The sequence below is a fragment of the Tribolium castaneum genome, chromosome 1, assembly GCF_031307605.1.
Source record: "Tribolium castaneum strain GA2 chromosome 1, icTriCast1.1, whole genome shotgun sequence".
In the NCBI taxonomy this organism is placed as follows: Eukaryota; Metazoa; Arthropoda; class Insecta; order Coleoptera; family Tenebrionidae; genus Tribolium; species Tribolium castaneum.
The window spans coordinates 26,795,463-26,819,470 of record NC_087394.1 but is presented as its reverse complement, the minus strand read 5'-3'; the positions used below and the strand labels follow the sequence as shown (position 1 = coordinate 26,819,470).

Below are 24,008 nucleotides of genomic sequence, written 5' to 3'. Positions count from 1 at the left end.
ACTTTAATACAACGAATTTTTTTACTATTTTTACTATTATATGTAACCACTTCTCTACCACATATCATTGAGTTGGTGCGCCAGTTTTTGAGCACGCTGTATAAAACATCTAAAGATCTGACTTTTCAAGATTTTTTTTATTTTTCTGTTTTTAAGTTTATTTAATTATCTTAAACTTTTTATTAGGGTTTAATTACGAATAGAATTCTGGCACCTACGAATTTTTTTGGCTTTTTTGGCAATTAGTTTTCTTCCAATTATTCGTATTATCAATTTTTTTTGGTGTATGGTTATTTAAAAATTTAGGCTATCAAGTTTTTTCGGGTTTAATTCGAACTCATCGGCTTTGCAATTTGATTGTATTTGATTTTTAAGTTTTTTACGGATAATATTTATAGATTGATAAAAAACAAACACGAAATAATCAAAAACTTTATTTAAAACTTATGACACGACATAATTTACAAAACCTTAATTAACTTACAATACAAACAACCCTCAACACGTCATAAAACTCCCATCGGGGTTAGTCTTGGGCTTGGGAAAGCACAGTTTTCCACTTCCATTAAAAACGCAAGTATTCGTGAAAACCCCACAACTCGAAGACTGGGCATAATACACCTTCGGGGTCTTTTGTCCAGTGTAAGGGTTCTTAGACCCTGTTTCCGACTTGCTCAGGGAAATAAAATTCGGTAGAGATTTCCCGCTCTTGACTTGATACGTCGCCGGTTGATAAGTATATCCCGACCCGAAGCCCATATGTCCGTTTTGGTGCGAATTAGAGGTGACTGCATAGATCGGTTTTTTGTAAATAATGCGTCCAGTCCCTGGTGTCAGTGTCACACTCTGAGCTTGCGAGTTTCTGCCCGTGGCGTAGGTGTTCGGCCCGTTAGCGATGGCCTTGACACGTCCCCGGAACCCGGCAGGGATCTGGTAGCCGGGAGAGCCAGGAATCGTTTCTCCAGGTTGGAGGATGGTACCATCGGGAGGGTACCCGTAGCTTTGTTGCACTGTGGCATCGAGGTCTTCGAGAGGGTCGAGCACGATGTGCTGGCGTTGCGTTTTGGAGGATTGGGAGATTATGCTTTTGGTTATGGGTTTTTGGGTGGAGTAGTCTGAGTCGTAGTCGTAGTCTTCGTCATGGTAGTCTTCTGTAGCTGTGTCTTCGGTTTCGTCAGGGATTGGAACAGTTTGGTCTTCAGTTGGTGCCTTTTGGGTTGCTACGTCCATACTTAGTGTTTTATGAACTGATTTTCGGCTAGTTTGCATCAGTAAGTCTTGTGGATTAGTGTTTGGGTTTCGCCCAGAAGTGAAATTCAAAGGTGTGAATTTTGGGAAGGTTCCTGTAAGTCCTTCAGGTCTTGACTGGTTCCGAGCCAAAGCTATTGTGTCTCTGCTCCCTGAACCGGCTTGTGCAGCTCCCGTGTATTTAATGCCGTATTGAAACTTCCCCTGGATTTGACTTTGGGCTTGTCCTGAGTAAGTACCACTTTGGGCACTTGCTGTTCCTCCGCCTCTAAAAGGCGTCGATTGGTCGTTTCTTTCGTTTTCGTCATACGGAGTGAACCCAATTTGAGCCTGAGACGAGGTGCTTCCAGGTCCGTTCGCTTGAGCATCTGCCATTCCTCCTTTCCCACTTGCTTGTACCTGTGTTTGCGAACCGTGGTTCCATCCATCCGTCTGAGCACTTGATATGGTATCACCACTTTCTGATGCTAGTTGAACTTGTGCTTGACTTTGACCCAAGCCGCCTCTTCCTTGAGCTGAGCTCAATGCACCTTCCTTACCCCCGGAAACTTGTGATAATGCCCCTTTTTTGCCATCATCACTTCCAGCTGAAGCACTGAAAGAACCGGAACCGCTGTAAGTACCGGAAACTTGAGACTGGGCCATTCCTCCAGCGTATCGTCCTTGAGCTTGAGCACTTGCTTGTGTTTCGTTATTGGTTTGTTGGACGGATGTTTGTACTTGAGAGTCGGCACCGTCGGCTTCTTCTCCCGTTGGTGCACCGGGATATCCGGGTTGGCCAGGAGCTCCAGGATAAGTGAGCCTACTTGGAGTTTCGCCTGGGGCTCCGGGATAACCGGGTGGTACTCCTGGATAACCTGGTTGACCTGGTCTTGGTTCGGGGTAGCCGGGTCCTCCTGGCGCTCCGGGATAACTTGGACCTGTTGGAACTCCTGGATAACCAGGAGCACCTGGAGGTGGACCTTGTGGATAACTTGGAATACCTGGACCTGATGGTACGCCCGGATAACCAGGAGATGGAGCCCCTGGATAGCCAGGAGATGGAACTCCTGGGTAGCCCGGATATGGGGCTTCTGGGTAACCCGGGGCTGGTGCGCCTGGATAGCCCGGAGACGGAGCTCCTGGATAACCAGGGGTTGGAGCTCCTGGATAGCTTGGAGTCGGAGCTTCTGGATAACCAGGATATGGGGCTCCTGGATAGCCAGGCGATGGAGCTCCTGGATAGCCAGGCGATGGAGCTCCTGGATAGCCAGGCGATGGAGCTCCTGGATAGCCAGAAGATGGGGCTCCTGGATAGCCAGGAGATGGAGCTCCTGGATAACTTGGAACTCCTGGAGGAACTGATGGTACTCCGGGAAAACTAACAGAAGGACCTCCAGGGTAACTTGGAACCCCTGGGCCAGTTGGAATTCCTGGATAACCTGCCGTTGGAACTCCTGGATAACCTGGAGGTGGACCTCCTGGGAAACCCGGTGATGGTACTCCTGGATAGCCGGGGATTTGACCACCGGGATAACTTGGACCGCTTGGGCCGGATGGTACTCCTGGACGTGGTGCTCCCGGGTAACTTGGTACTCCTGGATATCCCGGTTCTGTTACTGGGTGTCCGGGTGTTGGATATCCGGGAATGCTTGGATAAGTTGGTGTTCCAGGGTAACCCGGTACTCCACCAGGTCCTACGGGATACGTGATTTTGCCTACGCCGCCGGGTGCAGTAGGATAAGGTGCAGGTCCAGGATAACCTGGTGGAGTTGGTAAGCCGGGATATCCCGGGTAACTAGGACCTGCAGGCTGGCCTGGATAGTATTTTCCATCAACATATTTTCCGGCAATTTTTCCATTATGATGAGCTTCATATTGTCCGGAAAAGATTCCAGAAAATTTACCCCTTTGTCCAACTTCTGCTTCATAATCTCCGGAAAGTTGTCCACTAAATTTGCCGGTGGAAACTTTTCCAGGTGGAGTAGGATATCCCACTTCTCCCGGCACTGGATAGCTGGGTGGTGTTGGATATCCCGGTCTTAATGGATAGCCTTCAGTTGGAGGATATCCTGGCTTTTCCGGACCGCTAGGATAACCGGGCCGTGAAGGACCTTCTGGTAGTCCTGGAGAAGGCCCTGTAGGGTACTGTGGGTAGCCAGGATAACCAGGGTAACCCGGTACTCCAGGTCCAGTAGGTGAAAGCGGATATCCGGGCTTTTCTCCTCCTGGATGCGACGGTATTTCTCCCCCAGGGTACCCAGGAACTCCCGGTCGAGGGTATCCTGGTACACCAGGTTTTGCTTCGGGTTCACCGGGATATCCTGGTACTCCGGGAACTCCAGGTAGTTGTCCGGGTTGTTTTGAATATCCGGGAACTCCAGGTTGTGGATACCCTGGAAATGCTGGCCGTCCATCCGGTCCTCTTGGATAACCCGGTACTCCCGGTCTTCCCCCTGGTAAACTCGGGTAGCCGGGGACTACAGGTCTTTCTTCTGGTCGTCCTGGAAATCCGGGTCTACCTTCTGGTCCCTCAGGATAACCAGGAATTCCAGGTTTTTCTACTGGTCCCTCTGGATATGCAGGTCTTTCTTCGGGTCTTCCTGGATATCCAGGAATTCTTGGTCTTCCCTCAGGTATATGAGGATATCCGGGTATTTCTGGTCGTTCTCCTGGTCTTCCTGGATATCCTGGCACACCAGGCCGCCCATCTGGTCTCCCTGGAAATCCCGGAACGCCAGGTCTTTCTTCTGGTTTTCCTGGATATCCTGGAATTTCGGGTCTTCCTTCTGGTCCTCCTGGATATCCAGGAATTGCAGGTCGTCCCCCTGGTGCTCCCGGGTATTCAGGAATTCCGGGTCTACCTCCTGGTAATCCCGGATATCCGGGAACTGCGGGTCCTCCTGGATATCCGGGTCTTTCTTCTGGCCCTCTAGGATATCCGGGAACTCCGGGTCTTCCTCCAGGTTCAGCTGGATATCCCGGAATGCTAGGTCTTCCAGGCTTGCGATATTGTTCTCCCGGAAATTCCGGTGTACCCCCAGGTCTTCCATAATAAAGCCCTTGTTCTTGATCGTAACCTTCGCCATAACATTCGTCACAACCCACTGGAACACTTTGACTCTGGGCTTGGCCCATTCCGCTACTACCACCTATTGAAAAAATTGTCTTCAAAAATAATGACAATTTACGAAAATTGTCTTCTTACTGACTACTGCCTTTGAACTTCCATAACTTGATTCGGCTTCAGCTTTTCCAGGATCTTTGCTGTTACCATAATTTAGATATTGTGATTGTGTTTGTCCTCTAACCCTTCCAACGAAAAAATGTTTAGTTGCACGTTTTTTTCTTGCGGCAATACCCTCGTTTAGACTGTCTTGAAAAATACTGTTTTGGTCGTTTGTTTTTAAATCGTGGATGAGATAAGTTGGAAAACCGCGACAAAAATCTACAACTCTTTGCCCAGCTATTGTCCATATCTAGAAATGAAAATAATTGCAAAAAGTTCCCTAAACAAATTTTTATTACTTGTCTTTTGGAGAGCTGATTTTCAGTCATAAAAAAATTCTTGGTGACATTATCCAGCCGTGGTTTATGGTTCGACTGTCCAATGTAGCTTTCGCTAGCTTTTAAAAATTCTATCAAACATCTTGATTCTATGAGATCTTTATAAGCTACTACTCTCTGTAATTATAACGTATTTTAATTTTTTTAATATAATCAAGCAATACCGTCTTACAGTTTGGTAATCAAACAAAGTTCCCGACTTTGTTGCTCCTTTAAGTATCGAGTTGGACAGAGATGGATCTTCAGTATTAGAAACAACCTAAAAAGAAATTAGTTTTAAAAATGTTTTATCTAACTTGTCCTAGAATTATTGACCCCAAAACATTACAAAAATCACAGATAATATTAACACACATTGAGACATTCATTGATAAATTTAAAAAATTATGAATTAAACGGACAAACACTTCCGGAAAATTATGCGAAAAAGTTACCACAAAATTGTAAAAAAAATCTAATGAATCTAAATATCTAATTATAGTCGAAAAATAGAAAATACTTTTTGACAAATTGGATTTTCGTGAACAAACGGCACAAATTCAAAAATCGAGACTTACCTCTGTTTTTTCCTGCGAAAATATGCCACCTAGATAAGCACTCACTATGACACAAATTAAAATTAACCGCGCCATGGGAGTAAGTGACCGCAGGGCGGCCTATCAATAAATGCTGAATCTATTCCTGGTCAAGTGTGACCCCTGACATGGTGTCCCCTAGAAGATATCAGACTTCTAATATCGTTGAAATTTATATACAAAACAAGTTATACAAAAAGTAAGTCACTCCATCAAACGCAATCTGATCTAGCATCCTCAACTCATATACAGCACGATGCATCCACAGATGCACTAAGCACCCATTACATAACTCTGTTTACCCGTCCATCGAGCTATTTTTAATATTGTCTTCTGTGAGATAACGAATTCAGCGTTGAAAACATTTACAACGAAATATTACAATTATGTGGCGAATTTTGACTTGGTTTTTGCGCCACTGCGTATATGCAACGCATAAATTACGACCGGAATCCATAAATTAACAACTACAATCGATGTCTATCTTTTAATTACAAGATGGGAAATTAAGTCTGACCTAAAATAAATCACCATTTATGACCTATGACTAACTATTATGCAATTGCATAATTTTTATCTGGGTCTATTTACAAACAAACAAAAATGTAAGAGACGGGAACAATCGCCGAGAATTACAATTCTTCGCTGGTAAAGATAAAGATAATAAAACATTAAAGTGATTGTAATTACGACAGTTGCATGAAATGCAATTATCTTATTTTTTCCATTTAGTTTCGATGAGCAAATACTTTTAACTCACCAAAAGTAAAATTAAAAAAAATAAGTTCAAATACTAAGAACCGGTTTATAGAAGCGTCATTAACTTAATTCGCAATTAAGTGCGTGATTAACTGATCACGTGACTAAATTGAGCCAATTTGAGTGGTCCATTCGTGTTATTAACTTTTAACAACGAATTAAAATTTAACAATTAATTACTTGTTAAATTTGAAATTATGAGTATCTCAAACTTAATTTTTTTTCATTTACAAGCGATGATTGATGAGCGTATACTTATAGACAATTAAAACCTACTAATACTAGAAAATTAAAAAAACAAAGATATTAAAAAAATGCATACATGTAAATATAGTAGGTTTTGATATTTTTTGTATTGAAATGCCATGATGATATGCTTAAAGCTAACAGAATCAGAAAATAGAAATTACTAAGTACTACTTAAGTAACTAGAAAAATGTATAAGCAGGAATTAAAAAAATTTAATTGTGCAAAATTTAAAATATTAAAAATTTAGTTAACAGTTTTCGATTTTTTCAGAGATAATCTCAAAATTATAAATTCTTTCCTTTAGATGTGATGACTGATATGAGCATAATTAATTGAATAACTATACTTAAAGATAACAGAAGTCTATCAATTTTCAATTCCGAATATAGGGGGTTATCCTGAGTATCCTTGAGAACGACATTTTAAAAATCATAATAAAGTTTAAATATTAATTCAAATTTAATCATTTTTGTAAGTAGTTTGATAAATTATTGGGAGCAATGAGAACAACAGCCAAGTGATTTTTAAACTAAAACATGAATCGTTACAAAATGACGATAATATTTAATTTAATTCACATTATTTACAAGAATAACTTTTTCTTAAAAAAGTCTAAATGCCAAAGATTTGGATATCTACTTATATACAAAAAACAATTTTTTGTTTTAAATTGTAAATTAGGTTTGATAATTTAGAACTACTATAGATCTTATTTTAAGAAAAAAGAGTTATGGAAAAAATAAATTTTGAGAGAAATTTAAGAAAAATTTATTAACAACAGGCAGGTTTAGAATGAATAAGGGCTCTCAAAAAGGTAGATTGTACAAAATTTGGAATTTGCTTGACTCAGAGGTCAGGTCTTCTAAAGTAAACTAAAGCCAAATTTTACTGTTAAAAAATCTTACTAAAAATAAACGGAACGTTCTAGATGAATCATGAATGCGTCCTAAATTAGATTAAGTTTATTTCAGTGCTTTTATCACACATTTCTACAAATTTGTTTATTAACAAATATTGTGCATAAAGTTTTTACTATCTTGATTTTTTTGTTAGAAAAACTGCTAACAAGCAAGCGTTGTTTACCTCTTTGTCCTTCGCAGTTTTAGACGTCGTTAAAAACAGCTGACTGTCGCCATTTTGTGACGCAAAACCGTTTTTTATTTTTATTTTCTGGGGAAAGGAGAGAGAAATAAAGTGGTCTCAATTAGATTGCACGTTTATTAAAAAATGTTCGGTATAAAAGTACACAAAAGTAAGAAAACGAATTTCACAAACGGTTGCACCAAAAAGGTAGACTGTTATACGGGAATGACAAACTCTAAATCCTCTAGGAATGAATTTTTTGGCAATAAACAAGAAACTATCTACGATAATTTACCACACGAATAAATAATTACGATTAAATAAAATTCTTAAGTATATTGCACTTGTGGCCTTACAAGTTGCGACCAACTTGCCTTGACTAGGAAAAGCTATATCATTAGCCGATACGTTAAAAACCAACTAAAACTATTATTACTTGTTAGTAGAAATAAATAACTTAAAATTTAAAATGACTACGCATTTCGGTCGAACTTCGTTCGACGAAATGCGCTCCAAGACTAGAGACACTCTCGTCTAGTACAACTTGAGGCACTTTGAACTTAAAAGAAAAATTATCGGCTAATAGTATCGTCCACTTATTTACAAAATTACTACAATCAGAAGCTGCCCAAGGGCAAACATACAATGGCACTTGAATTCACAATGGTCCCTTGACGGAATTTAAATCGACTTTTAAACCGCGATAGCTAACCCATACTCCCTTCGATTCGCTGAAAAATCCATCGGCTGTTCCTGAAAAATCTGCCCAATCCCGAACCTAGCCGAAGTGTTCAAAATAACCGACGGATGTTTGATGGTCGAGCAGAGAAGGCGCTCCGGATTCGGCGAAATGACAGTCGAGCGGTACAAAAGCGGTCGCTCCGGACTTTTGATAACGCTGTCGCTGATCCGGGGCCCGGAAACGATCACCGGAGTTGGAGAGGCGACTTTATCCGGAGTGGCTTCGCGCGAGGAGTGCCGTCCGTTGATGCGCATACAGGAGGACTCCTCGTGTTTGTAGAGATAGGACTTGAGGGCGAAGGCTTTGCCACAGCGGCCGCAAATGTGGGGCTTGGTGTTGGAGTGCGTCTGGATGTGGGCACGCAGGTTGGACTTGTCGGCGAAGGCCTTGTTGCAGATGGTGCATTTGAACGGCTTTTCGCCTGGAAGAACAAAAAGTGATTTTTTTACATTGTTCCAACTCGAATTTTCTCCTATAAAATAAAAAGAAAAGAACGGTAGAAAGGGGAACAGAAAGCAGAACAGATGAAACTAAGAGAACGTAAAGTGAAAGAAGAAATCAGGTACAAAAAAGGAACTTCCGAGCAATTAAAAAGGAAGATGTTTTAAGGAGGAGCGAGTGATAATAGTTATTATTCGACAAGTTTTAATGGCAATCAGACGCTTTATTTCACGAGTGGATTGTTAATCCACGAGTGATAACGTGTATTATCACGAGGTGGAAAAAAATTAACCAATTTTTGTTGTATTTTATTTTTTGAATTAGACTCCACAAATCTTAAAATTGCTTTAAATCGGTTAAAAATAATCTGCGTTTCTTACTGAAAAATGTCAAAAAAAATTATCAAAACTTCCTTACACAGGAAAAAAACTTTGACAGTGTCGAAGAATAAAGACAATTATACGAGGACAATTATACGAGGAGTTATAGAATATTAAACTATTTGAGAAAAACTCGAAACAAAAAAATAGAATAGAGGATGTACAAGACATACAGAAAAATTGACGAATTGAAGAAAAAAATTGGTATTTGGTGACGACTGAATCTTTCTCAGATCAACAGAACACCGTGAAAGAGCACAAAAGGAGTTCGAAGAGCAGCAAGAGACCAAAACAGAGGATATCTGGGAAAAATGAAAATGTGAAGCTAGAGCAAAAAATTGAGTTCTTTGAGAGAAAGTGGAACTTAGTCTAAAGCAAAAAGAAATAAAAAAACTGAAGGAAACGTGCTGATTAAACAAGAAATACAGTAAGACCTAAAAACGGCATAAAAGGTACTGCAAAAATGAGACGAATAACGAATGGAAAGAAAGGGAAATAAAAAAGATGCTAAAAATAAAATTTTGAAGAGTGGAAAGATAAGTACTAAGAAAAGCTAAAGCAAAAAATTAAATTGTTAGTCAAAAAAAACCTTGGAATTCAACCACTAGCCCCTGAAAATGGTACTTAAAAGAATGAAATATTAAGCAAAAAGAAACGAAAATCTGCAGAAACGAACTGGTTAAACAAAGAATACTAGATCAAAAAAGTATCTACTACAAGAATGGAACAAATGTGAAGAAAAAGCTTGATACAAAAAATTAAGGAGCTAAGGAGGTTTAATCATTTGTGAAAGAAAATAAAACAGCTGTGTCAACGAAACCCAAAAACGGAAATCAAAAATGTTATGATTTGACAATTTTTTCGCAATTATTTGTCAAGTATTGCCAAAAAAACATTGAGTTGTCTCAAACAAATGGTATTATTTGTGGTCTGTTTTTTCTCTTTTTCGGGCGCTTAAACACATTTTTGAGAAATGAAAAATGACAAAACTGGATTAAAAATTTTGACTGGGCGTTATTTAAAAAGTGTTTCTTTCAAAAACGCAAATATTATGCAGAATTTTTATAAAAATGAACCAAAAAAAAATCGCTGAATTGGATCGGAAATTTTAATTTTGCCTTTTACAAACAACCATGAGCATAAAAAGACTAAAAATGTAAAAAATTGAAATTTGAAGAATGAGTTTTAAAAAAGCAAAAGTAACGTGTTTATTTTGTATTTTAATTTTTTATTTTAAATCATCGAGGATGCGGCTGCCTTTGTTTACGCTTATTGTCATCGTAAGTCATAACTTCAACCCAGCTTCAACCCTTTTCAAATGTCTCGTATGTCTGGGAAATCCTTCTTTGTCATTAATTTAAGCAAATTAACAAAAATAGGCTTTATTACTTCATTTTAATGTGTTTTTGGGATTCTATTAATGATTTTGAAAGAATTATGGTTTGGACGTCACATTTTTTAGTTTTGCTAAGCCATTTTTTATTTATTTTTTTGAACGTAAAAGCGTCAATTTTTCCTTTTCTGTTTGGTTTTGTGATAAGGGCGTATTTCTTTAGTTTAAAGTCGAATATTTGAATCGAACCACCTCATGGGCTTTTGCTATGCCGAAATAGAGCATCATAAAGCCACGCTAGTGCCGGGTTTGCCAATAATATTTTGCATTCTTGTGTCGGATAAAAATTGACAACAGTCTATGGTAAAGATTATTATTATTACTGAGTTTTCCTTTGAACTTTAGGTTATTCGAATGGTTTTTCGTTAACACACAATTTCGATTTGCAGGTTTTATCAACCACCAACAATTGGGCTTCCTTTTGGACACCTTTATTCAACGACCATCCCACCATTTTGAAGGTAACCTTTTTATTCTTTCCTCTAAAATTCGTAAATTTTGTCTGTGAAACTTTTCATTAATTTTCTTTGCGTTCTGGAACTTTTAACACTTCGAGTTCATACATTTGCAAAGACAAAACCATTTCGTGTCGTTTGCGCCTAATCGAATCATAGCTGCGCCTAGGTCTAGTGAAGATTTAACAAATTCATTGCTGTATTTCGAAACAACTGTTAAAAATCCTCCTTTGAGGTCTTATTACTTTATTTTTCTTCTTTAATCTTGATTTTGCAATTACTTTATTTTGAAATAAATTGCGGGAAGAGTGGCCCGAATAGTGTTTTGCTTTGATCCCAAATTTTCGGATTTAAATAAGCCTGCTCTGTAGTGGTAAAGTCTTGAGATTTTTAAGAAGTGAAGTATAAACCCTCAGTCTCCAAATAGTCAGGCTTGTCTACTAGAGCTTTTGTCAGGGTTTCATTGCACAAAAAATACGTTTATTAAAGAGAAAGCGGTCTAAAAGTGGTAGTACTTAAAAAATAAAATGTAAAGCAAAAAGAGATAGAAAAAAGTGAAAGAAATGAACTAATTAAACAGACCAAATAAACGCGAAAAAGACATATAGGAGAGAGGAAAACAGATAAACTAATAAGAAGCATTGGTACTACAAAAAAAGTAAGTCAGAAGCCGAAAAGTTGAATCTGCCAGTTGGGCTTAAGAGTGGAAAGATGAATAAGAAAAGCTAATGCTACGAGTAAAATTTGCTGAGAAAATAAACTGATTAAACAGAGAATCCAGTATGATAAAAAAAAGTACTGCAAAAATAGACGAATGAGAAGAGAAAAAAACTAAGAGGCTACAAAAAGGAGAAAATTAAGAAAAAAACAGGGTAAACAAAAAATTAAGGAGGTAGCTGCAAAAAAGTGTAACAAAAAATGAACAAGAATTTTGAACAACGGAAAAACTACGGGATAGTGCCCAATTGTTTGTGTTTTTCTAGTAAGTTTAGTTTTCTGGTAGTTTTGAAAATGGAAATCGGCAAGTAAATTGATTAAATAGTAATATTACTTATATAACGATTGAAAGAAAGGGCTAAAGAATTTATGAAAATACATAAAACAAACAGATCACCACATCAAAGAAAAATGGAATAGAAAGAAGACAAAATGAAGAACAAAAGGTAAAATAGAAGAAGGAACCAAAAAGAGGAAAAATAAAAAATTTGCGGAATGAGATTAATAACGGAAAGGTGAATAAGAAAAGCTAAAGCAAATAAAAAAAATGTTGGAGAGAGAAGTGTGAAATCGGACCATCAGCCATTGTCAATGGTACTTTGGAAGAATATGTGTAAATATGCAAAATAAAAAGCACCAAAGAATCAAAAACATTATAAAACTTTGAAAAAATCGAAAGGAGCAATGCTAAGAAAGCGGAAAAAAACACGATCGACGAGATAGAAGAATGAAAAGAAGCACTGGGAGAGAAAATTACAATCATATTAGTCAAAGGATTTTCTAAAAAATGAAAAAAAAAAAGAAACATAAAGTTTGATAGATAACAGAAGAAGACAGTACAATATTTTTACAACAGTGTAAGAAGAAAAAATGAAAAAAGAAACAAATATTTTTACCAAAGGGGCATAAAAACCTTATTAGATCAAACTGGAACTTACCTGTGTGGGTCCTGATGTGTCCTTGAAGCAGCCAAGGCCTCGAGAAACACTTGCCGCAATACTGACACTTGCAGCCTTGATTGTGAGTCCTCACATGCATCGAAAACGCCGGCATGCTGACATAAAGTTTGTCACAGTGGGGGCAACGTCTAGCCTTCTTATCCCCCGGACTTCTATGCGTTTGCCTATGTCTGGCTAAATTACTCGAAGTGCTGTATCTTTTGCCACAATCATTGCATTCGTGGTCATTACTCTCGCCCAGAACCCCATCCTGGGTGGTGCTATGCGGTATATTTACGGTAGAAGACGAAACAATTTTTCTATTGTATTCTTCAGTCTACAAAATCGGGCAAAATGAGGCATAAGTTTACTATTTTTGGAAAATGCTCCCTCACCTTGATTAGATGTGGCCTGGGTGCCCGTGAGGACTTATCGAACAGCTTATGGGTGTAGGTGAAGACCGGTTGGTCGTTGGAGGAGGAAAGCCTGGTTTGTTCCAGGATTTGCCCGGTGGCTACCGCCACTTCGGCCAATTTGGTCAAATTGTACAGCTCGTCGGGGCATTCCGAGGGCTGGGAGTCGCCCTCGTCGGCGATACTGACAGCATTTTCCGAGTTTAGTTCTGCGAAAGAAAGGACGACGTCAAATGACGCGTTTTGTGCCGTAAACTTTAGTATTTGGGCCAAAAGTAGAGGCTCTGTAAGGTGTGATCGGCAAATTGCCAAATCCGCAACAAGTCGTTATTGTCGACAACAAGTGCCGGCCCTCGATTTTATACGACTCTTTCGAGATTTTGGCCATGTGGTCAATGTTAGGACGAGCGCCTTCATTTACGTTTCGAAAATAAACGAAACTTGTATTTTTAAAATGATGAATCAGTGGCGCGGCAACTAGTTGAATAAACTGCGGAAAAGTAGCACTTATTTTTGGACCGAGTGTTTATTGAGAGTTTTCTAGCATTGGCGTGTTCTCGCTTTTTGATAACTCCAAATTTAGAGGAAAAAATGAGTCAGCAAAGGTAAACTAAAAAACTATAAAGTTTTACGAGATAGGTGGGTTGCGAATAAGTGCGTCTGAGCGTTTTTGTGTATGTGTTAAGTTGTACAAATATACAACAGGAAAATTACAATGAGATCGATCGAACACTCAAAATAGACAAAATAGGTTGAGATTGTAAGGTTTTGAACTTTCTTTCACATTTAATAAACATAACAGCTAAAAAAACACACCACTGCTTATATTACGTATTTTTAGGATTATTCATGGATTAAGAGAATAAAATAATTGGGTTATAGCACTTATAGCCTTAAAGCTTGGATACAGAACAAATTAATGTAATAACTTTTTTCTTATATATATACTAATAATGTTTATTCCATAGATACGAGTAGTCGTATCTAGCTTTATTCTACAAGTGGTTACTATGGTAAGCGTTACTATAGCGAAAATTGAGAAATTAGATTTATATTACATTTTCGGATTTGGGGTGAGGAATACACCTAGTTATATAAATTTCTTCAATTAAAGCCATACAACGAAAATTCGCTAGAATAAAGTAGCCATTTGGTGTTTTTTGTATTTTATTTGGTGAATTTTTTATTCTATTGGTGATTTTTTTATTATATCGGTGAACAAATTTAACAAACATTTCTCGATGTACTTATAAGAGAAATCGTTGTATTATACAAGTAAAGAAAAGTTGGCATTATCTGCTCGTGATTTCTTTTTGAAACCCATCACTTGTATAATAACTGTTAGATCAATTTTACGAATAAGGAGTTGAAATATTAAAATTAAAATTTGATATTATACTAATTATTATTATTCCTTTCCCGAAACACAGAATTTTAACTTATCTAAAAATTTGAAAACATTTATAATTCGGTTTTCCAATACGAAATTAAAATACTTAGTTTTAAGCATATTTAGGACAGTTATTTATCTTCAAGTAAAGAAGAAGAGTGTCGTCTATTTCTTTTAATAAGATTTGATAAATGTGAAAAAAAATCATAAAATTCTAAGCAGTTTTGTTTTTAACGAAAAAATTAATAAAACAGTAGAAGGTAAGACAGCTATATTTTTACTGTACTTATCTCAAAACAATATAATCACATAAAAACAGCGTTTGCTATTAAATAGTGTTTCTCTTCTTTATGCATCTGAATTTTTTCAGAAGTTTTCTATAATTCCGTATAATAAATTATTAATTAATTAATGATATTAATTAAAATTAAAATGTTAGGGCTGGTTTATAGAAAGCTTTGTTAAAATTTAATTCGTTGTTATAAGTTAACAACGCGAATTGACCATTCACATTTGCCCAATTTGGTCACGTGATGAATTAATCACGCATTTAATTGCAAATTAAATTAATGACGCTTCTGTAAACCGGTCCTTAAAATATTAACTAATAGAAATTTTATTATTTCATTACTGTCATTGTAAAACAAACGATGTTTTGTATAAAAAATACGCAAGAAAATTGTTGCCAGACCTTAAAATGTCGTTTATATGAATTTTTATTTTATTGATTTTTTTAATGGTAACGGCCCTTTTTTATGCATTTTTGTATAATAGAAGTAATAATTATTTATTTATCCTGCGATCTTATAAGTAATAATATTAATTTACTAATAACTATTGTATTCTTCTTCTAATTATTAATTATTGGTATTATAAGGAACGACTATAGAAAAATTTAGGAAAAAATTACATTTGTTGACTGCTTACGTTATAGAGGGTGATTCAAAAGTGTCGGACAAACTATCGAGTGGTGATAAAAGACGTTTTGATTTTCTTAGCAATGGTAGTATCAATTGTTTCCCTTTTGTTTCCAATGATATCCAGTTTAATTTATTGTCGAATTTGCAAGTTTATTAAATGTTTTGTAGACCATAAAATATTAAATGGTGATTTTTTTCCTGTATAAGATTTGTCGTCTCCATTAACTAAACTCAAAAAAACCATGACTTGCAATGTTAGACACTTAACATAAAAATTTAACTACATCTTATAAAAATAGACTCAACAATTTTTTGTTATAAGGCCTTTTAATTCAGTTCTACAAGGTGACTCAAAAGTGACGGACGGACCATTTCTTGGGTAGTTATAAAAGACATCTAACTGAGTTACAAATTCATATTCAAAAAATTTTTCGAGTCTTTTTTTACAAGATACAGCTCTTCAAAGATTATATATTAAATTTTTGGGTTTGGGTTTAGTTTTTTTTTAATTTAGTTAGCACAAATAAATCCGGCAGCATTGGAAGCAAAAGAACACAATGTTAACGGTTACTAAAGAGAAAAAAAATATTTAAAATTAAGTTGTTGGGAAAAAACAGATTTTGTATTTGTTTTTATCACCTTCCAAAAGTTGACCGGACATTTTTATATATTTTACATATGTTCGTATGATGTCCAAACTGATCTGGTAAAAAAATCTCAAATAAAATTAAAAACTAAAGAGTTAACCGAGGAGTTAACCCACTTTCTCAACAAATTCCTCAATCCTTTTTCGTTATATTTCGCAATTGCGCTCTTTAAAGCATATCTGCAATTTTCGCCGAATTATAAATATAGCAGAAAATGTTAGAAAATATTGTTCGTAAACTCAGTTCTTATAAACAATGAAGTAACGCAGCCAAAGCAAAAATAATCTTCGATTGAAAAAACACTCCTTTAAGGATCACACCTGTGCCAAACCTGACGCTAAGGTACTTCAACTTGGCAAAATGACAACACTTAATTAGAAATTTGAGGCATACCACGAGGTTACTGAACACATTATTTTTGCTCCAAAATATCCTCCCAATTTAATCCCGACATTAAACAATTTTCGCAACTCGGACCCAATTTCCGGCCAGAATCACACACCTGCACACATCCAGAGTATTTGGCACGGTGCTATAACTGGCAATTAAATAAAAAAAAATTAAAATACCTTTCTGCTCCACTCCATCCAAGTTGTACCGCCGATGTGTGATGAGGAAAGCTCGCGGCATGCTTTCAGGAAATTCGGTTTCTTCAAATGAGTCGTGTTGACATGAAGCACGCACACCGAATCACTCGGTGAAGAGGCCACCAGTGACTTACTTCTTTAGTGCTTTGAGCTTTACTGAGTTTAAGAAACGCGTTAGCTGTTCTATATTTACAAATCTTGACGCGTGCCAAGTTTCAAGCAGGAGGGAGGCTGAGCCCCTCGTCCCTTCGCCGCGTCCCATTGGCCCTCCCGCACGGACTCATCTGTTGCTTCAAAGCGTTGTTTTTTACCCGACCACCGCAGCAAAACACCACTTTGGCTCAAATTTTTGAAAAATTCGGTTCAAAAGGGGCGTGTTGTTAGTTGAAGTAAAAATAGCTCGATTTCTTAAGCAAAATTAATTAGTGTCTCGTTATACAAAGGTTACGAGGGAAGTTAACGACTAATCAAAGAGCTAAAAATATTTTGTTTCGGTAACTAAACTAATCAACTTTTGTGACGCGAAGGCAAACAGCGCAAAAGCCATACGACAGTTCAAAGATCCCGGCGATTAACGTCAAAGAAAACCTGTTGAAAATATTTTGGCAAATGATCAAGTCGAAATTTTTAACGCTTCGACGATAAACTTCAGTTTTATGCGATTTGAAGAGTCGATTTTACAAAAACCTACTGACAAACGAAGAAATATGAGTCAGTGTTGTAAAATCTCTTCGCACATAAATTGGGCAAAAAGCGCAAAAATCAAATGGAAACAAACATTGCGAGCCCGTTTCGGTTTTACTCGTACAAACATCGCCACTCCATAAAACCGTATTTATTTTTTCATCGAACTGGGATACAATATTTTCGAAAAGTTTATTACAAACGACCCAGTCGAGCCTTAAAGAAAATTTGCTTTTGTCCTCGAAAATCTGGTGGTGAGGCGGCAGATGGATGCCAGTGTCGTTACTCAAGGCGTCTAAATCCGGTGCAGGAATGCGTCGGGACGCTGGCGGCGTCTGTAGCGTCTTGGCCGGCAGCCACAACCACCTCTTGCTGCACCACTGACTCACCGGATTCACCATTGGCTTTGTCTTGGAGTTTTAATGTGGACAGCCCATAAGTTAACCACTGCGAACAAGATGAGCTCGAAGGGCACGTGGCCCTTCAACCTGACATCCGGTTGATTCGTAAATAAACCATTTCTGGTTCAAATCACCTGGTCTGTCTGGGGTAACCCCTGACTTCCTTCATTACCCTCTTTGAACTTCGCCCCTTTTAGGTGAAAAGCTACATTTTAGACATATTTCCCTAATGGGGGCGTCTGGCCGATGTCTGCCCCGATCTCTCGACTTCCGACTTTACACCTGGGGTCGGAAATTTCGAATTCACGACATTTCTTTGATCCTGAGAGTGATTGCAAGCCGATGGTAGTCGTATTTTTGGACGGTTGGAAATAAATGCACAAAACCGCAGATTCCGTCTATTTATGTGAAAACACTAACGCGTGAATAAAAATTTTTACCCATGATTCAACGGAAGTCCAGAAACAGTTTTTTTTTTCATATAATTAACAATGACTAACTGGACCAAATATTCAGTTAATTACATTTTATTATTTAACATACTAAACTAAATAAAATTCTGTTAGGTATACGTTTGCTGTCTTAATTTCTGCGAACTAAACTTTTACTAATAAAGCTCATAATCGGAAATCAAAATCAATTTTAAGATTTTTAAGTATGAATTTGTTTTAATTTGTGTAGTATAAAGACTTTTTAGTTGTTTTTATTTTTGCGCCTCTTTTTTCTACATTACGCCTTATAGACTGATAAACGTTGCTTTATAAGCGAATTATATACAGGTATTTTTTTAAACGATCCGCATTAGATATTTCAGAAAACAAAGTTGCAATTTGAAGATCTCGAGACAGGTATTTGTTATTGACAAGGGAGCACTTTTTGGCGTACTTTTGAGATTTCTAGCACTTACCCCTTCTGTAATGCAAACCACCCCTTCAAAGTTTTATGATACTTCAAGTGTGTCTATTTTTTTTTGGAATTTCGATTTGTTTTTATTAAAATTTTGATTTTGTTAAGCAATTTTTGGGAGATACATTTGATCAAGACACTTTTTTTTTTCAAAAAAAAAACGCAGTTTAAATTAAAATAGTAAAAGAATTCTTTTTGCTGAAAAGGATATTGATAGTGATAATAATCTTTATTAGTGTTAAAAAATATCATGGTTTTTACACAAGTCTTAATAATAAACAATATTTGGTATAATTATAAATAAATATTGTATTCGTGTGAAAAACCAAGTATGTAATTTGACGTGAGTTTAATGAATAAACGACATATGTAAACATTTCTTGAAAAAATATAAACCAATTTCCACAAGGTGGAAATTATAAGCTAGAAGAATCAAAGTTAAACAAGTTCTCAGTAGAATTACTAAAAATGTTTTGCCACAGTTTTTTAATATTTATTTATTATAATATTAATTATAATATAATTATAATGTTTATTTATATTATTATTATAATATAAATTATAATATTATAATTAATTAATTAATTATTATATTTATTATAATATTTATTTATTAATAAATAATAAAGATTTAATATTAGCTGGCAAAGTATTAAAATTTTTTAAGCAATAATAAGTAACAGCGACTAGCCAGTGATTTTAAGAACTCATGAGTCATGCTCATGATAAAGTAGGTCTTTATTACGAGTATAGGCAGTGTTCGTGGTCTAGAATTGATAATACAGTAATATTTGGATAATCCGAACGATTCTATAATCCGAACGCCCCAGTTGTGTAAAATAGTTTCCATAATCCGAACGTTTGAATTGCGTAATCTGAACTACCAATTAAATTAGTTAAAAACACCAGTACTAAAAGTTACATAAAAAATGCACAGAATATAGGGTGTTTCATTTTATGTTTGAAAATAATTTTAGGAGAGTCAGGTGGTTATTTTTCATACAACTAAATAGCAATACTGGACTTTTTCAAATCGCTGAGACACCTTGCATGTACGTATTTGCATTGTTTAATTATTATGAATTTTATAATCCGAACGGGCTCTGCAAACTTTCTGTTCGGATTATCCAAACATTACTGTAATGATAATTTTTTTTTTAATGTAATATTATGTTATAACGATTTTCCCAAGTCAGTTTATCATGATTCATAAATATGTTATAAAAACCTAATTTTTTAATAGCCTTAGAAGTTAGTAGTTTCACCTATATTCCACATGATATTTTTTCTTCATTAATTTGAGTCTAGTTGTCTCAAACTATATTTTAGTTTCTTTTTCAGAAGATAGAGCATTATTATCTAAAGATTTATCATCTCTTTGACTGCTTGCAATTATAGTATTGCCTCCGGATAATATTTTTATATAAATTAAAAACAATAGAGGTTCTAATACAGATTCTTGAGGGACTCCAAGTTTGTTATATTGGTAGCTGGAAATGTATCTTTGTATTGAACAATTTGTTTGTTATCACAAAGAAGTAGAGCAACACTGTCAGGAGAAAAACTTTAGTATGTCAGTTTAATCTAAGAGAATGCTGTGTGTAATACATTCGAAAGCTTCGGTTAAATCATATCAAGCAGCAAAAGCGTGGTTTTAGTTTCAAATGCGTGAGTGACTAGTTGTGACAGTCGGTCTGTTACATCTGAAGTCAAATTGATTTTTAGAAAATAAATTATTATTTTCAAAGTAAGAATTATATTGATTTTAGTAACATGTTAAAAATTTTGAAAATAGGTATTATTTTTTAGTTTCAAGCTTTGGGAAAAAGTGTTGTTAATAAGACACAATAAAATAAAAAACTTATTTAAAGGAGTGATAATGAGGGTTTATACCGTATGTATCTTCTCTTCAGTTTGTTTAAAGAATCTCTAACTTAATTTATTAGAAATTAATTATATTCAAAAAATTGTATTGTTGTTATTTGATTGTCAATTAATTATTAGTGTTGAAACTATTTTGAAAAAAAAATTTTAAAAAGTTTTTTTTACAAAAAAGTTTGTGTGTAACAAATGCACTAAAAAGTAAAAAATAATGTTTTTCTATCAGAGGAGAATATTTTTGCTTACAAATTAGGATTTCAAAATTTATAAAAGCTTTGGGAACAGTGCTCAATTTAAGAAACTAAATCTGTAATGCCGTATTATTATGACTTATGATCGTTCCCAAAAATATGAAACAGACGGACAGACAACAAAGCAAGTTAAATAAAAGCTTTAAAAAAGATTGGATACTGCATGAAGAGAAATGATGATCAATTGATCATTTTGAACACCTCCTTTTGATCAGTTCTTTGAGTTAGGACTCAAAATGTGTTTAATAAGAAAATGTCAATCTATAGTTTTCATTTACAAATAATGATTCAAAGTGGTTTTGAGCATTTCATACGTTACAGTGTTGGTATTATTAGTAAAATTTATATTAGGTATTAGTAAAAGAGTACATGAAATTTAAAAATAATAGTCAAAACTAAAAAAAGTTACAGCAAAATTCTTACTTTGTATTTTAAAGAGGGTAGAATAGGACTACGATTTTTAAAAGTTTAACAGAAATTGTCTCCTTGTCAGTAAAAATTAAATCGGGATTTTCAATTTTTTCATTTATTTTCTGAGATATCCAAAGTGACTCCTTTTAAAAAATCGCTGTACTGCATTTTTTGAGCTTTGTTTTCTGAAACTAATTTCTAATTTTCTTCACGTGATAAAGAGAACCGCTTCTTCCTGGACCAAGTTTCATTCATAAGTCAGTTTGTTTGCTAGAAAAACAACCTGTCGGCTGCGTAAAAAACAATTGCTTATTTACATCTCGCATCCACCTCGTGAAAGATTGCATAAACTCAATTTGCGTGCAATTTCGGCCACATTTTGGGCGCACATGTCCGCGTAAAAACGCCATTTAATAATAGAGCAATTCGAGAGATATACATCCTGTCCTGCGGTTGCAGTGCGCCCGACTTGTAGCAGGACCGCAACACGTGCTCCTGGTTTGTTTTTGTTCGTTTCCGTTATGAGAGAGCTTTGGTTTTTATGCACCGCACGCGAATATCGCTCGCTGCTGTTGGATTTATCAATGAAATTTTCGCAGGCGGTAACACGTGCGAGCCAGGAATCAGCTTCCTTCCGATTGGAAACTATTCGAAATAGAAAGTGTTTATTACCGTTGCATCCGATTGTTTGATTATATTGAACACGGTATTATTTACCCAGCGTCTAATAATACACTGAGACAATAATTGGTGTGGGGTTGGCGATCGCGCTTTATGATAGAGGGAGGAATACAAGAGTTTTACTTCTATTTCGGTCACCACCTCCACATCCGCTTGCTGCAAGCACGGTTTATATTTATATTAGTGCATTAACTTTGAGAACGGGCTTGAAAAAGCCCTTTGATCGTGAAATTTCGCACAAAAAATATGCAATATTCGCAAGGCTACCCTAAACAAAGGGCTTTTTAGGCGGAAATAATAATTAGAAAAATATTTTGGAACGAACTTAGGTTCAAATTTTTAAGTTCATGTCACACCTCATTTGGTACGTATTGGTTTTTAGGTCGAATCCTTTGAGTTTTTAATGTAATTGTATTTGACTGTTTTTATTTTTTAGATTTTTGAGTTTTTTTAAATATTTTCTAATTTTTATTTCGAGTTTATTTGCATATTTTTGCATATATTTTTTCAGTTTTATGTTTTATTCTGTTTTGTTAATCAAAAGCTCAATAGTGTTGTGGTTTTTTTTAAATGTTGCACGAAAATGCGAATCGAATAATAAAATTAAAACGAGAGAAAGTAACAAACTGAAACTAAGAAATTTTTAAAATGAAAAACATTGAAAAATATAGAAAACTATTGACTTCAAAACGACGAAATATCAGAAACTCGTTTCTGAAAATAACAGCAATATTTTTTCTAATCAAAATCGAACCAAAGTATTGATATAACACAAAAAATATAAATTGTAACTGATTTTTCAAGATTTTGACTTTTTTATTTTTCTAGGTTTAGACTTTTTTTAGATTTATTAATTTTAAGTATTTATTAATGTCTCATTAAGTTTTAGCTAGAATGCTGCAGCCTACGAGCTTTTAGTTTTTTAACAATGACGTTTTCTCTTAACAGAATTTTGCCCAAAATAACAATTTAGGCATTGGTTTTTGTTAAATGTAATAATGTAACAATAATTTTTGCAGAGATTTAATATTAATTAATTAATTTGAATTATCTGTAATGTAGAAAACTAAAAACAATCACATGTATGGAAAAAATTATAAAATACGTATGTATTTAACAGCAAACCCTGAATTCTGTGTGAAATATGTTAGTTTTTGAAATATAGTAAAAATATTATTCTGGGAGGCTCATCCTAAAAATTTACATAAAGATTGGCAATGAATTTTGTTTATTTTTTTAATGAGCTTGAAAGTTTGATATCTTGATATGTTGTAAGTTTTTACGTTCTTCAGCTTTAGTTTAAAATTGTTACATTTTCGACTCTTATTCTGTATTTTAACTCTTTGTGTTTTTCTAAGACGTTTAAAGACTTACGTTTTTTTAATTGAACACTAAATTTTATTCCATATTTAGTCGTAGAGCTTTTAATAATAATGATTTTGATCTAAACTTAGATTGATCGATTCTTAAATAAATAATTAAATTTTTTGACTGAAGACACTTTAAAAAAATATCACAGAGAAACAGATAATTCTAGCACAGTAGGACTTTCACCACTTTAAAAGGAAAAGCTCAAAGTTAAATAAGTATTAATTCTATAGCGCATTGCAATTAGGAACTTGATAAAATTAAGAAGTTTGTTTTAAGTTGAATAACTCGAAAAAGTTAAATGGAACACTCTATTTTTGTTTCACTATTTGACCACTGAAACAGTAGCGAATACATATTTTTTTTAATATTTAAAGTTAAATATATCTTTTGAGTAATCAGAAGAGACACTGAACTGTTGATGATTTAACAGTTTTTTTTAATGTTAGTGACATCTTTTAGATACGAAAATAAAAAATAGGTTGTTTCATTTAAAGTTTTTAATTTATTAAACTTGCAATAAACCTCTTTTTTATCTTTTTAATTACAGTGAACTAAAAAATATATCCTTTATGTTTGAAATTTTGAGAATCCTACTTTTTCGGATTCCTAGTATTTATGTAATTTTTTTTTCAAAAAATGCTTGTTTAAAAAAATCGTTAAAAGCTGCTTTCAAAAATGCAAAAAATAGGGTGCTCCATTTAAAAAATCATAAGTTTGTTTTGTAGATAATTTCGGAAACACCCTGTACACCTTGTACACTTGAAAATAATTTTAGATAAGTCAGGGGATTACTATTCACGGCTTTTGTACAAAAAAAGTTTAATCTTCCAACATTTCCAAATTTTACTAATGTACTTTTTCAAATCTTTGTGATACCCTGTATTATGGAACCTATGTTGTATTTTCTTACGAACGACTCATTGTTATTAGTAGTAGCTC

General features: G+C 35.1%; 3 protein-coding genes across 7 annotated transcripts in view; 1 reads left to right on the top strand and 2 right to left on the bottom strand.

The window, feature by feature from the left end:
* Positions 1-24,008, top strand: part of LOC660164 (uncharacterized protein) — a 52,756-nt gene that overhangs the window by 12,217 nt on the left and 16,531 nt on the right. For all 3 annotated transcript variants that reach the window (XM_064356910.1, XM_008194118.3, XM_015977922.2), the window contains exon 2: positions 10,806-10,877. The gene's annotated coding sequence lies outside the window, so the exon portion shown is untranslated. The remainder of the gene's footprint in view (positions 1-10,805; positions 10,878-24,008) is intronic.
* On the bottom strand, positions 419-7,539 carry LOC659912 (collagen alpha-2(IV) chain). 3 transcript variants are annotated; one of them, XM_008194144.3, is made up of 6 exons: positions 7,461-7,539; positions 5,352-5,507; positions 4,967-5,053; positions 4,756-4,911; positions 4,436-4,706; positions 419-4,379 (listed from the first exon to the last, which is right to left on the bottom strand). In XM_008194144.3, exons 2-6 carry the CDS (start codon positions 5,424-5,426, stop codon positions 499-501), a joined length of 4,470 nt encoding a protein of 1,489 aa, XP_008192366.1. In that variant the 5' UTR covers positions 5,427-5,507; positions 7,461-7,539; the 3' UTR covers positions 419-498. The 3 variants fall into 3 exon arrangements, with proteins under 3 accessions (XP_008192366.1, XP_008192372.1, XP_015833406.1); XM_008194150.3 differs by lacking the exon at positions 7,461-7,539 and adding an exon at positions 5,564-5,766; XM_015977920.2 differs by lacking the exons at positions 4,756-4,911; positions 4,967-5,053; positions 5,352-5,507; positions 7,461-7,539 and having other exon boundaries at positions 419-4,395; positions 4,436-4,573.
* LOC659972 (protein snail) lies at positions 7,576-16,656 on the bottom strand. The gene is made up of 4 exons (XM_966236.4): positions 16,466-16,656; positions 12,922-13,148; positions 12,527-12,863; positions 7,576-8,623 (listed from the first exon to the last, which is right to left on the bottom strand). The coding sequence occupies exons 1-4, from the start codon at positions 16,524-16,526 to the stop codon at positions 8,154-8,156; spliced, it is 1,095 nt and encodes a 364-aa protein (XP_971329.1). The 5' UTR covers positions 16,527-16,656; the 3' UTR covers positions 7,576-8,153.